The sequence below is a fragment of the Marmota flaviventris genome, chromosome 8, assembly GCF_047511675.1.
Source record: "Marmota flaviventris isolate mMarFla1 chromosome 8, mMarFla1.hap1, whole genome shotgun sequence".
Classification (NCBI taxonomy): domain Eukaryota; kingdom Metazoa; phylum Chordata; class Mammalia; order Rodentia; family Sciuridae; genus Marmota; species Marmota flaviventris.
The window spans coordinates 734,755-751,826 of NC_092505.1; the positions used below are offsets into that span (position 1 = coordinate 734,755).

Sequence of the window (17,072 nt, forward strand, 5' to 3'; positions counted from 1 at the left end):
CAGGTAAACGTCCCCCAGAGGCCCGTGTGCCCAAGGCTGTGTGGCCAGCCAGGTCCTGCGGGCAGGTGGTGAACGGGAGAGGCCCTCAGCAGAGGCAGTTAGGGCCCGGGGTGTGCCTGAGGGCGTGACATCTGTGGGTGCTGGTTCCTCGTCTCCACTCAGCAGGGACGGAAGAAAGGAGCACCGAGTGGCAGCAGCAGGTTCACTGCAAGAGACAGAGGCTTCTCTGAGGAGAAGGTGCCCTGTGCCGGCAGCCAGGTGGGGTTGGGCCTGTTCTTTCTTTGATGTTCTAAGTTGTATTTGGACACATGCTTCGTGTTATTTTTATGGGGTGCTGAGGATGGAACCCAGTGCCCCCACTGCGAGGCGAGCTCGGCTGCTGAGCCACGGCCCAGGCTGCTCCTTTGTGGCCTCCAGACGTTCTTTCCTGGGCTCCTCCCGAGGCACGCTCCTGTGAGTGGCTGGTGCCTCCTGTGTCCACACGTCTGGCCTAGTTTTCTGTTGGCTCTCCCACTTAGGAGCACGGGTGCAGAAGTGTCTGTCTGATTGGGTCCCCGCTTGCGTCCCGAGCACTTTCATCAGGCAGGAGGTTGCCGTCACCAGGAGACCCTCTCCGAGCCCCTTTGTCCTGCCCTGCCCCGACCTCCTGGCTCACCACCTTGCCCAGGCTGCGGGGCCCTCGCGCCACGGCCCCATCCACTCCTCAGAGGAAGACAACTACCCCTCCAGCTACTGCCGGCTGACGAAGGGCGTCTTCCGAGTGACCAGGATGTCCTTCTGCAGAAGGTCGAGGGCAAGTGGGAAGCAGCTGATCCCAGGCCAGTACTGAAGGTAGACATCAGTGGGTCTGTCGAGGGGTCCGGCTAGAGGTCTGGGGGGAGGGCCTGTGGAGCTCCACTTGTGACACCGTCTGGAGTTTTATCGTCCCTATTCAAGAGGGAACAGTGTGAGTGAGCAAACTGATGAGGTAAGGACCAAAAAGAAGAAGCAGCACGAGGGCAGCGAGGCCCAGGGAGAGGCCAGGAGGCAGCCCTCACAGCTGAGGACCATCTGCTGGACTGTGTGTCCTTGCCCCTTTTCCTGAAGACACTTTCTGGGTTGGTAAGAGTGCTGTCTCTTCCCAGTGGTAGGGGTGATGGGGAGACCTCAGACCCCTCCGCAGGTCGCTGGGAAGTAGCAGGGTGCCTGAGGGGAGACCCCCTCCTCTACGACCCAGGTGGGGCCCTTGAGGCGCAGCCTGTCGGGCCTCCTCAGTGCTGGGGGCGTTCAGAGGGCAGGAGCGGGGCGGCTGTGGGACCCGGTAAACAGCTGCCTTGGCTGCGACGTCTGATGCCCAGGAGCATGGACACCTGCCACCCGAGAGGGCAGGAGGTGGCCTAGGAGGTGAAGGAGCTGCTCGGCGTGCCAACAGGAGTGTGCGGTGGTGAGCAAGCCCCGCTCCCCAGGCAGCGGCGTGAGCACAGGTGCCAGAGAGGCATGTTTACCTGCCGGTGCACTTCGACCCTCTTGTCTTTAGAAGGCTCTCGGGCTAGGGGGCCAGGGGGTCGGGGGGACAACCATGGCACCTGTGCCCTGGCATTAGCAGGAAGTGGCCCTGATGCATCTCAAAGTCTGTCCCTGCTGCGTACCCAGATCTCCGAGTCCCGTTGATCACTGAAGAACTCCCAGGGGTGGATAGGGTGGATAGGGCTATCCACAGGATGATCAGGTCCCTCTGGCCTGGCAGCGCAAGTGTCCACTAGAACTCCTCACGGGAGTGGAGGGCCTTCCTCTACCTCAGGTAAGAACGCGGCGGCACCGAGGTCATGACAAGCCTCTCAGGTCATTCCAGGTCCTTGCAGCAGGGCCTGCTGCTGGAGAGTACCACTGTCTGTAGCCAGAGCTGCCCTTAGAGCTCAGGATGCTCAATGCCCTGGGAGGGCAGTACAGGAGGGGCCTCCCCAGGGTGAGTGTACGTGCCTCGGGCACCAAGAGTCCACGGCAGCACGGCTCCGGGACACCCAGGCCACCCTGGCCACCTCGTCCAACTCCTTACTGAGGTATCTCGCTGGCTGGGAGGGGCCCCCAGTGATTGAGTGACATTCCCAGTGCCACTCCGTCCCTTTCTGCCACACAGAAAAGTGGACTGGGCGGCCAGCCCAGAGCAGGGGCCTGGGTAAGTGCTGTCTTCCTGCCTCTGGAGTCCAACTAAGGACTGCCCGTGCATGCCCCTGCGCTTCCTTAAGGCTCTCACAGAGGGGCCTCCCTCTCAGCACATCCAGGGACCCAATTCTACAAGGTCCAGTCGTCCTGCCCCTGAGCTGTTTACTGTCCGAGGAAGGGGGTGCGGGAGTGCAGGTGGGAGTCTCTCTGGGCCAAGCGTCGAGTTTCCCCTCCGGTATCATGTCCAAGTCAGACCTGGGTGGGCACAGCTGAGCGCCTCTGGGGACACTCTATAACCCAGGGCCAGGAATTGGGAAGAGAGCGCTCAGAGACTCTTTCCTCTGAAGGTCCACCCAAAAGGTCATCTACACACTGAAGGAACACTGTGTCCAGTAGGACAGTCCAGGAGGCCTTGCACCAGTGCTTGTCCAACAGATAGGGGCTGTCCCTAAATCCCTGGGGAAGGACTGTCCAGGTCACTTGTCCTCCTGATGGGTAGGGTCCTCAAAGACAATTAGAGGTGGGCTTTTGGGATGTCAAGGGATGCCAAAGAGGGGCATCCTTTAAATCTAGGACATAAACAGGCAGCTCCCTTGGAATCCGGGTAAGGAGAGTAGGGATCTGGAAAGACTGGTATGAAGGCACCACTGTTCGTTGACTATGAGGGTCTGGCACTGATCTCCACCTAGGGGGCCCTTCAAGACCCCAGTATAGGAGTACTATAAGGGCTATAGCATTCTAGCAAAGTCCCTGTTGTTTCAAACTCCATAGGATAGGTGCCAGTCCCTTCCCACCTTCAGGTTCTGAGGGTTACTGTTTGGGGCAAGGACAGGAGGAAGGACCCTTGAGGTGAATTCCCACAGGTTGCAGTCCTGGCCCTCCCACTGTACTGCCCATGAATGTCCCTGCGCTTCCTTAAGGCACTCACAGAGGGGTCTCACCTCTCAGCACATTCAGGGATCCAATTCTACAATGTCCAGTTGTTCCAATTCACCCGGTCCTCACCCTCTGGACACCCAGTGTACACAGTGACGTCCGTCTGGTCCTTGGTCCTCCTGACACCAGTGTATACAGTGATGTCCATCCCCATCCTCAGCCCTCCTGACACCCGGTGTATATATTGACGTCCGTCCCCATCCTAGACCCTCTTGAGACCCAGTGTATACAGTGACGTCTGGCCCCCATCCTCGGTCCTCCTGACACCTAGTGTACACAGTGACGTCCGTCTGGTCCTTGGTCCTCCTGACACCTGCTGTATACAGTGACGTCCGTCTGGTCCTTGGTCCTCCTGACACCTGGTGTACACAGTGACGTCCGTCTGGTCCTTGGTCCTCCTGACACCTGGTGTATACAGTGACGTCTGGCCCATTGTCTCTGTCTCTGTCAGCGTCCCAGTGTGGTACAGGGAGGGGACTCCGGGCTCCCACTCTTGCCAGCCAGGTTGCTGCCCTCCTGCTGCAGCGTAGTCGTCTCTAAGACCTTGTGCTTTTCAAGGAAGGTCAAGTGTGACTCAAGAGCAACAGGACACCTCCCTGCACAGTCATAGAGACTGATGCTAACCGCTGGAAGGTGGAAGGCAGCTCTGGTTCAGTTCCCTAGGTCTTTCTTTATGTCCCTTAATTCAGCCAGTGAAAGGGGGACATGTACCATCTCAGGTCCACACCCCCTGCCCCAGCATCGCCCTGAGAGGAAGCAGCCCTGAGCAGCCCATTTCCCAGCACCTCTGGGATCACAGGTGGAGTGTCCCTGGAGGAGGGGGCCTGGGCTCCCGTCCTTTTAAGTTGGGACGTGAAGGGGAAGCCTTTCAGAAGACAGTGGTCTTAGGACCCATCACCTCTCCTTCCGATGGGCCAGGGGACCTCCTGAGCAGCTGGTATAAGGTCCCCTTTCCTCTGTCCAGGTTTTCCTGTTCTGGGGTTTGGTGTCTGGCTCAGGGCAGCAGACGAGGGTCTGAGGGTCAGGCGTGCAGTCCTCTAGCTCAGGACGATGTCTCAGGTAAAGGAACAAGTGGACTAAGAGCTTCACTCCATTTACTCTCCTTGCTGAATAGTATTGTGATTTAGGGTCCCCCAGGGGGCCACTGTCCTCCGTCTCCTAACGGTACTGGGGCCAGGCCTCAGTGCAAAGATCAAAGGTCTTCTTTTTAACTGGGGTCCAAACGCTCCCAGTTTTTGAGCAGATAGGAGAGAGGTGGATTTTCAAAGAATCTGATCCCATCTGGAATCAAAAGAAAGAGGAGATCCTGTCGGGGTCACCCAATCCCATCTCACTCTCTTACAGATCCGAAGGGCGGCTGTGATCTGTGAATCGGGTCGACTGTCTCCGAGGGGGACCGTGTCCATGCGGGGACTTGCTCACCCACGGCCTGTGGTTTTGGGACCCAGACCTCTCTGGCACTTCCCTTCCCAGAAAGCACATCACTCCTGCCTTATCCTGTCACAGAGGAGAGTGGGCCCTCTGCTTCCTGGGCGGAGGTTCCCAGCGGCTCTCCTCCGTGACACTCTTCTGCCAGGGTGTCCCGCCTCACGTCGGGCTGAAGCCATCTAGTGAGGTGACAGAAATGCCCTGCTGAAGGTGCGGGCCCTGGGGCTGAGGGCATGGGAGGCCTCCCTGGGGACGCGCCCCTGTGAGCAGGCACCAGCGTGGTCCAGCACCTTGGAGAAGATGGCTAGGTTAAAACGCAGGCGAGAAGAGTATGTTCATAATGACACAAACCAAAATTGAAGACATTAATTACTCCTGTGTTGTTTCGGGGACAGAAGAGGGGCATGGGAGTATAAAAACCCATAGGAATAAACAGGGATTACTGTCAGGTCGATGGTGGTGACTTAGGAACAGAGCGCCAAGCAGCCCGCGCACAGGAAAGAAACATCAATCAGGCACCCATGGAACCGCCTGTCCATCAGCAGAGCCTCCTGGCCAATCCTGGATCTCAGCCAGTTCCCCCGACCAACTCCACTGGGACAACGGACTCTAAAAACCCCCTTTCCTGTCCCAAGCCCTTCCCTTCCTGCCATAAGCCCCATAAAATTCCTGTCTGGTGGAGCCCCCACGCGGTTTCTCCTCTGACCCTCTTCCCGGCTGCTCTGCCGCTCTGATCGAGTTGTGCTTGGGAGTGACATCCCAATAAAGGCTTGTTCAGCGGTCTTTTTAAAATCTGCCTCCTTTTGGTTGCCACCGCAGCCTGACCTTACAATTATGTTTAAAATACCACAGTTAATGTGTAGCCAAGTGGAAGAGAAGTCTGTCACCTCAATGAAAATAGAAATGGAGTATAAAAATGGGAAACGGGAAATAAAGTAGCATAAATAAAGTCTAACATTACAATTGTGGCACCTTCCACTTAGAACACAGAAAACCTTGACAGAAGGCAGGATCTCATAACGATCAGTCTGTCATAAGCTAAAGAATAAAAAAGTTGAAAATAAAAGAATGGAGACATCAGACACTAGGCACATACCCAGAAGCATCTAGGTAAAAACCCAGTGTCTGCAAGGCAGAGACGCCTGGCATCTGCAGGCACCAGAGCAGAGAGACGCCCCACCCGGCTCAGTGCACCCCACCCTTAGCACACCCCAAGCTGGCCCCGGCACAGCAACACGGAGCCCTGCCCCAAGTCTAAGCAAGCTGAGCAGAAAGCCCGCTGCCTGCCCTGGGGCTGCAGCCCTCACTGCCGGTTCCCTTTCCTCACCCTCCTAGCCACCTCAGACAGCCCGCACTCACCTGGGGGTTGTTGGTGCCCCTGGCACCTCCTGGGCCTCCCTCCTCCCCATTTAAGAACCTGGTGATTAAATTGGGCCCAGTTGGATCATCCAGGATTATCCCCTCACTTCTAGGTCAGAAGAGCAGAAACCTTAACTAGTTTGCAAACTTGATACCCAGCATGCAACATGATGGAGTTATGGCATTCATCCAGGGATCACATACAATGTCCTTGGGATGCTCTGCCTCCCACATGGACCAAACCAGAAGAGAGTAAGTGAAGATGGTCAAGACCAGGCCATGCGGTGACCAAGAGGCTGCGAGATACAGGACTTCACATCAAGTGAGCAGAATGCACATCTGTTCCAGAAGACACGGGACAGCCACAGACACCACAGCACTGGTCACAAGAGGGTCAGTGCCAGAGAGGGTGTGAGTGCCTACCATGAGCAGGGTACATGGAAATGAGCAGGAGGTCAGAGGTGTGGCCTTCAGTAAGCACTCAGAACCCGAGTCAGGAGAAATCTCAGGAGAAATCGGGAGGGAATGAGAACCAGCTGGAACCGACCGACACAGGTCAGGGGACATGCCCAGAGCAGCACCCAGAACACACAGTGCTGAACCAATCCCCAAGAATGGGGTCAGGAGTGAAGAGCTCCACACAGCAGCCTCTGGAGGAGGAAGAGCGCAGCACGGTCAGTACAGCCAACAAGGAGACAGGACCTAGGTCCTGGGAAAATCGACACCACAGCAAAGCAGAACAAGCACCCACCCCCAGCAGAAGCCAAAGGAGATTCTTCAAGAAGGTTAATAAGAGCTATCGATTCTGACAATGTCAAACAAGAAAAGGAAGATGAAATCCCCACTCTGCCGGACACCTGGTGCCTGCCCCAGTCCACCCTGCCTGGCCTCTCGTTGAGGGGCTCGAGCCTGGGACAACCGTGGGCCTTCCTTGTACTGTCTTCGTCCAGTTCTGCTCAGGATCTGCAAAAATCCAGGAGCCGTACACGTGCCCTAGGGTTTCCCCTTTTGTGAACCTTGTGGCCTAGAAAAGTTGTTCAAGAGTCCAAGGATGCAAATAATGGCAAGGTCGACTGCAGTGTGCAGACAGAAACTGTCACAACCCAGGGACAACAGGAGCTATGCGAAAAGAAAGACCAGTGCAGAGTCCCCAGAGGATCTCAGCTGTTTAAAATGGACCTGACAGGGGCTGGGGCTGTGGCTCAGCGGTGGAGCGCTCGTCTGGCATGTGCAAGGCCCTGGGTTCGATCCTCAGCACCACATAAAGATAAATAAATAAAATAAAGCTATTAATAAATAAAATGGACCTGATAACACGAAACACCTTCTTTGTAGTTATCTCTGCCCTTTTTCTCTGAAACTAGAATTTCAGATAGGTTATGATTTACCTGATACTTAGAGGAACTACATGGTGTTTATGTTAGAATGTATTTAGTTACATTTAATGACCTTGTTCCTGAGTTCTATTTTCATTACAGTAGTTTTTATTTCTATTATTGCTGTTTTAATAATATGAATAAAGGGCTTTGTGCCAATAAACAGTACCTCAAGTCCACATGACACTGTTTCTCTAATGCTGTGCGTCCTTCTAACTGAATGGCTGAGTCTCCTGTGAAGTAGTACAGACGACACTCAGGTGAATACTGTCCAACCCCATGGAGCAGTTTGTCTGTGAGGGTCAGTGGCTGCTGTTCATGCTCGAGGAAGATGGAAAGGGAAGAAACAGGGTAACATTTTTGAAAAATGAAACTTCTTCTACATAAATGTCTCATGTTGTAAAAATATAATGCTGTTGCTTTCGTTCCATTCCTATGAATGCAATAATTATTCTCTTTAGTTTGTTAAAAAAAAAAAAAGAGGGACTGAAAATAGAGAAACAATTATAGACGGAAAGATTAAAAACCTACAAGGACACGATAAGCAACTGTATTAATGATTTTGAATCCCAAGATCAATTAAAAGGAAAACAGACTTCCCAAGTCAGCAGGTGAGGCTGTTCTCACCTCTTCCCTTGGTGACAGATCCGTGACCAGCCCAACAGACCTCTGCCTCACCTCTTGGCATGGAATGACATGTGCCCACCTCACACAGCTGCCGAGGGAGCTGTCCTGTCGATGGCAGGGGAGCCATCCGTAAGCTGGGGTGAACAGTGTGCCCATCCCAGCTCCTGACCAAGCATCCCCCACTCCCACGAGCTGGGCTGAGCTGTAGGCTGTGGCACGGGCCCTGGACCGTCCTCCCTCCCTTCAGGAAGGAGGAGTCTCACCTGTCCCCTTTCTTGCATGGAGGTGAAGTCATCTGAAGTTAGGGGGAAGCAGGGCTGGCTGGTCAGGGGGAGACTGTTTCCAGGCACACAGCCAAGGGCCAAGGGTCAAGCACGCCCTGGCTTGCCTCATCCGGGATGCTCCTCTACCCCAACCTGTTCACGACTTCTGGGGGTCCTTCCTGTGCCCCATCCAACACTGCACCTTTGATCCCTCGTGCTGGGTTTTATCTTGTTGACACTATCATTCTCTGTCCTACTCATGGTAGGACATAGCTGCCATCTGCTGCCCAGCTAATGGATGCTGGGGAAGGCCAGTGCCTTCCATTTCCCTGTGGCCTCCCCAGCCCTGCAGGTCCCAGGGAGAGAGCCTCTGCCCTAGCCTGCGGGCATGCTGAGTGGCCAGGCATGCTGGGCTGGTTTCTGTGCCACTTTGCACAGACCACATGTGCCTCTGGCCGGGACCATCCTGGAGGAAACCTGGAAAAGTCACCAGGCAGACGAGAAGCAGGTTCCCCCTGAGAGGGGCGTTGCAGCTGGCCAGGAGCCCGGGCCAGAGGCACATGTGGTCTGCAGCCCAGGAAGCTCGACAGGTTCCAGGCTAGCTGTTCACCTGCAGGGACCACGACTCCCCAGGAGGCACCTCTGGGGTGAGAGGGTGTGGAACCCCTCCCTGCCTGGGTCCATCTGCCTCTGCCAGGCCTCACTTGCCTTCTGGAGGGTCCAGGAACCCGGGCTCGGAGCTTGCAGTGCTGGGACGGGAGTGCAAGGCAGAGGTAAGGTGCCATCCTGTCTCGGCTCTCCTGGGCTCCCCCGGCCTTGGGTCTGGGTCCTCTGAGAGGGTGCAGGGCCTCAGCACTGAGGGGACATGCAGGTGGAGAAGCCAGGTGAAAGGACCTGCTTGTTGGCAGGACACGGTGCCCTGAGCTGGGGTGTGGATGCACTCCATACTTGACAGCAGCTGGGCCACCAGGTGGGGCCAACCTTTGGTGCCAGTGGAGGGTGGGGTTTTCACCCTTGTCATCTGAGTCATGTGCAAATTCAGCGGCAGAAGGGCGAGAGCAGGCTGTGACGGGGCGATGAGCCTGAGCTCGCGGTGAGAGAACCCAGGTGCTCCGCCCAGCAGGCTGGCCCAGTGAGGATGGGCACTGGGGGCAGAGACGAGACGGAGTCGATGGGGGAGGCGCACAACGTTTATTAAACTCCAACAGTGCACAGGGGCTTTCTGGAGAGGCTGCACTCTCCAGTCACCCCGGAAGACGCCTGGGGCCCACAAGTGCCTCCCCCAGGGGACATCCCTGTGGAGCTGGGCCCCGCACCCTCTGCCACTTGGCCCCATTCCTTGGTCGTCCCCCAAGCCCCCCCTCTCCCGGGCGTCCCCACAGGCTGCAGGAAAGGCGGCCCAGATTCCAGCACATGGCCTGGGTGGGAATGTGAGCCAAGGCAGCGTGGCTCTGAGGGGAAACTGGGCACAGGGGAGAGAGCGCAGGGACCTTGAGCACAGGGACAGCAGGTCACAGGAAGTGTGTCAAAGCGTCAAACCAAATCTTGGACAGTCACACGGACACTGAGGGACAATTCTCTACAATGTCACGGATGGGAGTTCCCCGAAGCGTTACAATACTTAGCAGTGCATGCCAATGCATGGAGACAGGCTCCAACTACCAAAGGGGGCGGGCGGCCGAGCCTGGAGTGCAGACGGCTCGGGGCTGGTGTCTACTGCATGGACCGTCGGTACGTAAGAAAACTACTTGTATCTGCGAGGAAGGGCAGGCGGTTTGTACAGAGTGCGCCAGCCGGTGAGGCCGTGGGCTCCAGCGGTCAGGTGCACAGAGTGGCCTGGGTAGGGTTAGAGCGCACCCATCCCGGTGACCTCGGACGTCAGCCTGGAACAGACAAAGGCATAGGGGTGTGTCATGGCACTCCTGTGAGGTGGGTGGGGGCGAGGTAGGCAGGGTGCAGGGCACCCTTGTGGCCTGGCCTGTGGTCCTAGCAGCACACTTATGGACAAGGCACAGCACACAGGAGGCAGGCCGACTGGAGCATCCACAGGGACTTCCCTCCCTGCCCATCACTGGGTCACACTGGGGGATCTGGTCAGCAGCCATAGCCCCTGGGCCTGCCCCTAGTGGGCGATCCTGACCTTCTAAACCTCACTCCCCTGACCTAAGAAGGGACTTCATAGTTCTCATAAGAATGACTGTGACCTGGGTCAGCATCCTCCGGCACCCAGAAGGGCTCCAGCTGGGCTGCTGTAGTAGAATGTGGGGGGCAGGTGCTGGAAGCCTCCCTGCACCCCATCTCCTGATTGGCCAACTCCACACCTGCCTGGTCCCTGCCCGCCCAGCAGTGTGGCCCAGCAGTGGAAAGGGGTAGACTCCACTGGAGCCTGGTCGTGGCCCTGGGGGAGCTGCAGGGGAGGGGAGATGGGAGGGTGAAGTCAGGCTGGGGGGGTCCTCGTCTCTCCTGGTCAACCCCTTCCCACCTCACTGGAACCCCTCGGGGAGGCACCAGGGCAGGAAGTCCGACAGCCCACGTGGGGCTGCCGCCACTAGATGGCTCCATCAGCCTCCTGCCAGCTGATGCAGGGGAAGTGCCACTGCCTTGCTCAGCTCGGGACACAGAAGGAGAGGCCAGCTCAGCCCTGGTCTTCTCCCTCCTCCAGGGGTCTGTAAAGACCACACGGCAAAGTGTCCAGGCTCCCATGTTTCTGGACCAGTCTGGTTGACAAAGGCCAGTGGCCCAGGTCTAGGACCTCCCTGGACGTGCTGCCTCACTACCACCCTGCATGGCCACTCTTCCAGTTTCCTGCCTCCTCACTATGACCGACCAGAAGAGGGGTGGCCCGTGTCAATGAGGAGACTGCCCAGTACACTCTGTCCCCATGTCCAGCTAGGAAGGAGAGTGTGGCTGGGGCTCCCGCCGAGAGGTGGGCTGCAGGCCAGGGCTAGGAGCCCCTGTAGGGTCCTGTGGCCGTGGAGTCCCTTACCTGGCATTGATGAGATACTGGGCAAGGCTGATGTTGGCCGGGGTTCCCGTGATGGTGATTTGACGCTCCGATGACCCTTCAGTGGCATTAGCGATTTTGATCTGAGCGCCAGACATCTGTCGAATTTCATTGATTTTGGTCCCTTGGCGTCCAATGATGCAGCCTATTAGCTAGAAGGAAGGATGGAGAGACTCCTTAGAGGACATCCTGAGGGTCCCCTGCAGGGCCTCTTCAGGAGCCAGGGAACTCAACGCTCCTGGGCATGACCCCTGGCCCTCCATAGAGCAGCCTGGACTCGCCTGTTGGTACCACACGGCCTCTGCTCAGTACCCGCCCCCCCCGCTGGGGCTCCATCAGATCAAGAGATGACTGTCTCAAGGCCTTGCCACTTCATGCTGATTTCCTCTGGCCTGGACAGGAGTGACGGAGGCCGGCAGGGCGGAGGCAGAGCCGGGGACTCCACGCCAGCGTGGGAAAGGAAGACTCCGGCCAAGAGACAGGTGTCACACAGGCTGGCCGAGGGAATGCAGGAGGTTCATCTCCACCAGAGACCTGCCCTCTGGTGGATTCTGTCGGGACCCCGAGAGCTCGTTGGGCATCCCTTTCCCTGCCACTGTGGCCTCCATTTAAAGATGGAGTGCAGTAGCTATGACCATGTGGTCACCGGGAGAGGGACCACTTCTTAAGCAGCTCCGGGAAAAGAGTGGGCCACCCCGGCATGGGGGCAGGAGCCTTGGGGCCATGGCCTTCTCTCTGGCAGTAGCCAGAGCCCCTCCTGGCCCAACCTGCTGCATGGGGGGATCAAAGCAGACCACCGAGAGGACTTGGCAGAGGAGCTAGGTGGCATCCCTTGCCTTTTGCCATTGGATTGGAGCAGAACGCCACATCCACAGATACTGCAGAGGGCTCTGGAGTGCGCATGGGAAAAGGAAGGTCAGAATACAGAGGCAGAGAGCCCCAGGCCACAGCAAGCAGCCCACAGGAGCCCACGCTAATGGCTGCACCTCCTGTGGGCACTGGCCCAGGAGCCAGGGCATGGAGATGGGGTCACGAACACTTCTCCTACTGCCATGAGATGCTGGGTGAAGGCTGGGGCGGGGCAGGAGGTGGGGGGTGGGGAGCTATAGACCCACAAGCACAGAAGTCCCATCATACAAAGCTGTGTGATGAGCAGCAGTCCCACCGGGTCTCACTAGACTGCAAAGATCCTTCTTGGGGAACGTGGGGTGAAACCTCCACTCCACAGAACCCAGTCTCCCGCCTGTATCTCTGGGCACTCCCACCCCTCCCTGTTCTCGCCTGTGTGGTTGTTCTGAGTGTGCCTGGGCCCTGAGGCCAGGGACGTATCTTCCCAACCTGCACATGGCCCACGAACCTGTCTGGCTGTGTGCCAGATCTTGAGGGCTCATCTTGGACCAGGGCCTGGCATGCTGGACCTTGAAACTGGGCAGGAACATGAGGGAGAGTACAGACCACCCGGTGGTGTGACCACTGCTGAGGCCCCAGCCCCCATGGCCTCCTCTCCTCTCGGGTCTGTCCTAGACACTCTGCAGCCTGCTCTCCTTCCTGGGCTCTCCCCACCTGGGCACTTCTGCCATCCTCACAGTGCTGACCACCGTGCTCTCCTCCTGGCCTGGTAGTAGGCCCCCGTTCTCCCCTCTGCACATGCCTGGGAGTGTTGAGGGTGGCTCTCTCCCCGGGCTTGGATCTCGAGGCCTCGAGCCCTCTCCCTCCTCCAGGTGCCCTGTGTCCAGTGCTGGGGGTCCCCACCATGAGAGCATGCTTACCCTCAGCAGAAACGCTCACTGGGCGACACTGCCCTTGAGCCACAGCAGAATGTGAGAAGCCACAGAGCCCCTTGCCAGCCCTGCCCTAGGCCAGATACTTCAGGGCACCTGCGACCCAAGGGCCCTCCCACTTGGCTCTCCTGGACCTGCTGGGCCATCAACATGCAGCCCTGAGGCCACTCCCCTCTCACCTTCACACCCCCCATTACAAGTGCAAAGGAAAGCAAAATGTTCTAAAAAACGTGGCTGTTTTAACCAGCTGCCACAGAACTCCACAGGCCACACTGAGCTGTGGCCATACCTCCTGCCTGGCCTCTCCTCAGGAAGCCCTCCATGGGACAGCTTGACTTGCTTTATACAGCAAAAGGCCCTGGTGACTCAGGACCCAGAAGGGAGCCTCAGCCTGGGCAGGTGGGTGCTTGGGCTCAGGACAGAGCACAGGAGGCAGGCACGAGAGGCCACACGGACAGGAGCAAGCTCTGGACTGGGCCATGAGGGAGGCCCACAGTGACCTTGGGAGTGAACCAGGGTGTGGGGCTCCCTGGCCTGGCCTGGGTCTCTGCTGTAGACCTACAAGCACAGAAGTCCATCACTGAGTGCCCTTCTGCAGATGGGCTGAGGCAGCCTGTAGATGAGGCATGACCAGGTGTGACCAGGAGCCTGGCCGGGACGTGGTGATGGCAAGTGTCAGAACCAGCACTTGATTTCCCTCCTCACCTCCATGAAGGTGGCAGTGGCTGCAGCCCAGAATGTCCCCTGAGGTCTGGGGTGAGTGGGAGGCCCTCCCCTGTTCCTGGGAGCAGGATGACAGGCCGTGCTTCCAAGTAGGCATGGGTGAGGGAGCTGCCACCCTTCTGAGGGGCAGGCTTCCCTCCCCACAGAGACCCCGGGGGAAGATGGACAGGCAGGACCATGGTGCTACGGTGGCCACAGGAGACAACAGACAAATCAGCTTTGCGAGAGGCCCCACTTGAGCTTTGGAATGAATGCTCGACAGGAGCACTTCCCTGGTGCAGGGAGCGGTGTGCAGGTAAGAGGCTGAGGGGAGGCCCTTCCTGGTAGGACCTGCACTGCTTCCATCACTCAGGTGAAAGGACATGGCAGGTGCTGGAACCACCTGCTCAGGGAAGCCAGGGGAACCAGGGGCAGGGGGCAAACAAAGCCGAGATCTCCTCCAAGAACACAGGGTAGCGGTGCTGCCCTGGAGATGGTCCTGAGCTGTGGCCTGGGCTGAGTGCCCGAGTGAGGACCCCAGGTATCTCTACATAGGCCGGGGCCTCTCCCACCAAGCAGCTGGAGGACAGCAGAGCCCTGGAGAGATGCCCTGGCTGCACAGAAGCCTGGCCTACAGTCCAGGGGATGCCCATGATGGCGGCCACAGGCCTCATGGTCCCTCCACTGGCCGGCTGGCTTTCCTGGGCCTCTTGTCCTCCTGCCTGCCTGCTTCCGGCCTCAGGTTCCTGCCTTTCCAGAGCAGTGGAAGTTCTCACAAGCCCAGATCTAGAGTAGAATGATCCTTGGCGTCAGAGAATGGCACCGCTCTTCACCAGAACCCTGCTGAGCCTGGGGAGGACTGAGTGTGCTAGGCATGCTGGCTCGAAGGCCACAGCACAGAGAATCCTGAGCTCCATAGAGAGCTTGTGGGCCGCTGGTTCTGCAGGGTCTGACCTGGACTAGGCCACAACCACGGGGCAGGTGTATGCCAGCCCACTCTGGCATCCAGGCTCTCATCCACCTGAAGGCTCCAAGACCCCTTCTTGTGGGACATCTTAGGCATCTAAACTTATATACTACAACTGGCATTAAACCAGCTTAAATGGAAGGGAGGAGGACAGAGAGGTCAAAGAATGGGAGCAGGGCCACCAGGGTGCCACTGGGTGGAGGGTGACTGTGCCCGCATTGGCCTTCCCGCGCAAGGACAGGAGGGTGCAGGGGCATACTCACATCATTGGGAATGGTGAGCTCGTGAGTGCTGGCCGGGGGACTGGCGTCCAGACCTGGGCACACCAAGGGGACACGGTTAGGCTGGTGGGAAGGTTGCTCCAGGTCACACCCCCAGGCCTGGCTACACTCCCCTGGGCTGAACAGGGCAGGGCTGAAAGGTTAGCTGAGGGCAAGAATCAGCAAGCCCAGGGGCTCAGACCCCATGAGGCCCACATAGCAACCTCAGTTCCTGAGCCCCAACTTCTCTCAAAAGGAAAATGAGACCCAAGCACAATGCTATCCCCCTTTGGTTCTGGGCACACCTGGACTTCACTCCAAATGTGCTCATGTGCTCCCCCACTCCCTGTGCAGACCGCAACGAGCCCCGGGCTAAGCAGGGCATCACCATGTTTCAGGCATCCACGTGTGTCCAGGGCACAGGCCATGCTGACCCTGAGCACCCCTTCTTCCTCAGCTCCTGGAGACCTCTCTGGCTCAGAGCCTGCTCTGCTTGACCCCTGACCCCAGGCAGTCCTGCTGCAGTGACCAGCGGCCACAGAGCATTTGCTGTTTATTATGTTTCTGACCCAACTCTGATCAGAGCCCAGTCCTCGTCAGCTGGGACAGCCCAGGTCGCAACATGGTTCTTTGCGATGGGAGCAAGGAGAACCGAGCCAAGATGGACTCTAGACCCAGCGCAGACTGCACTTCTGTAAAGCCTTCCCTCCTGCAGTGGAGAGTGAGGACAGAGGTCTATCCACCACGTAGCCCAGGCTTTGTTTTCTCAGGGCGCAGCCTGCACACCACTGAGAGACAGCTCCTCAGAGCCTAAACGCCCTCTCTGGCCTTGGAAATAGGGCACAAGGAGCCCCTGAGATGATGGATGCCACGTGGCTGCTCCTTGAGTGCAAGAGGTCTCTGCACTTGGTGACCCATCTCCTCAACAAGAGGTGACTTCAACCTGCAAGGCTATGGCTGAGCCCTGCTCTTGCTCCTTCCAACCACCCAGACCTGCCAGGTGGCCTCTCTCGCCCTCTGGTCCTGCCTCTGCCCTTGCCTCAGTCCCATTTCTGCATAGCCCTGGGGGTCTCCCCAAAACAACCTCGGCGAGCTCCACCTTCCCCACAGTGACCCTCAAGGACCTGGGCCCCCGCCCTGGCAGGTGCCTGCTCCAGTCTCCCAAGGGGAGAGGCCCTGAGGGAAGTGCCCAGCACAGTGGGGTCCCAATGGAAGTGAGCGGTTCAATTCAATTCATCCCAAATTTTGCTCTTTTTCTTTTGCACATCTAAACTTGGAATTTCTGGTCTTTATCTTCTTTTCATAACATATCTTTTCAATACAATAATTACTTGTTTTGTTTTTTTAACTATCTGTACACAGTCCATAAATGGTGACATCTAAAATGTCACTTGAAAGATTCCCTTAGTCCTGAGTCCTGACTGCTCAGGATGAGCCAGGAACAGGGGCCACACTTAAGGACTTGGCATGTTTTGACTGAGGGAGGAAAGTGGCAGAACTCTTCTTAAGAGCATATACCAACTGAGCGGATAGTTCAAGACTCTGTTCAGAGCACGCGCTCATCTGTCTGACGCGGAAGCAGCAATTCCCAGCACAGGAGACAGCCCAGCCAGCCCTCAGAGCTCAGGCCAATGTCCCTCCTCTCCTACCCCTCTTCAGATGCTGCCCTGGGTGCTGCAGGGCTCCGGCCTTGGTGAGGGGAGGCAGCCAGGAAGCCAGACAATGCTGGCCATGTGCTCGGGCAGTTCACACGGGGTGAAGGGTACACAGCATTTCCATCACAGGGACCCAGGAAACCTGCTAGCTGGTTTAGCCCCAGCATGGCTCCTCCAAAGGCTTCACACCCAGACAACGTGGGTCTCGTGCCCTGTCACAGAATCTACAGATCTCTGCACTCCCTGCTGCAGTGTCCCAAGGGCAAACTTGTGATGCACATCAGAAGGAGGCACAGACAGGCCGTGCTCACCTTCCTCAGGTCTTCTCAGAGCCCTGAGGAACACTTTGTAAAAGGCAAGGTCAGGAGCTCCCTCCCAGCACAGCTGCCTCACCACGAGGACCATGACAGCAGAGGCCCTCCCCTCGCGGTGCACACTGTCAGCTCTGCGCACGCCCAGACCCACCAGCCAGCCAACAGCGTGGTGACAGCCACCTTGCTTGACCTTTGTGGGGCTTCTGGGCAGCGCCTGTCTTTAGTCCCAAGCCACTAATGCTGCCAACTTCTGGCAGG

The 17,072-nt window shown here is 57.6% G+C and overlaps 1 protein-coding gene across 10 annotated transcripts in view; it reads right to left on the reverse strand.

Annotated features, from left to right (window-relative positions):
* Window positions 1-9,307: 9,307 nt before the first annotated feature.
* The window catches only part of Pcbp3 (poly(rC) binding protein 3), a 221,859-nt gene continuing 214,094 nt past the window's right edge, over window positions 9,308-17,072 (reverse strand). For 9 of the 10 annotated variants that reach the window (XM_027922249.2, XM_027922252.2, XM_027922251.2 and 6 more), the window contains 3 exons: window positions 14,849-14,901; window positions 11,118-11,287; window positions 9,308-10,014 (listed from right to left, as the gene is read on the reverse strand). In XM_027922249.2, coding sequence (XP_027778050.1) covers window positions 9,978-10,014; window positions 11,118-11,287; window positions 14,849-14,901 — 260 coding nt within the window. In that variant the 3' untranslated portion in view covers window positions 9,308-9,977. Of the gene's footprint in view, window positions 10,015-11,117; window positions 11,288-14,848; window positions 14,902-17,072 lie in introns of those variants that run through there. The other variant, XM_027922256.2, reaches the window with a different exon arrangement.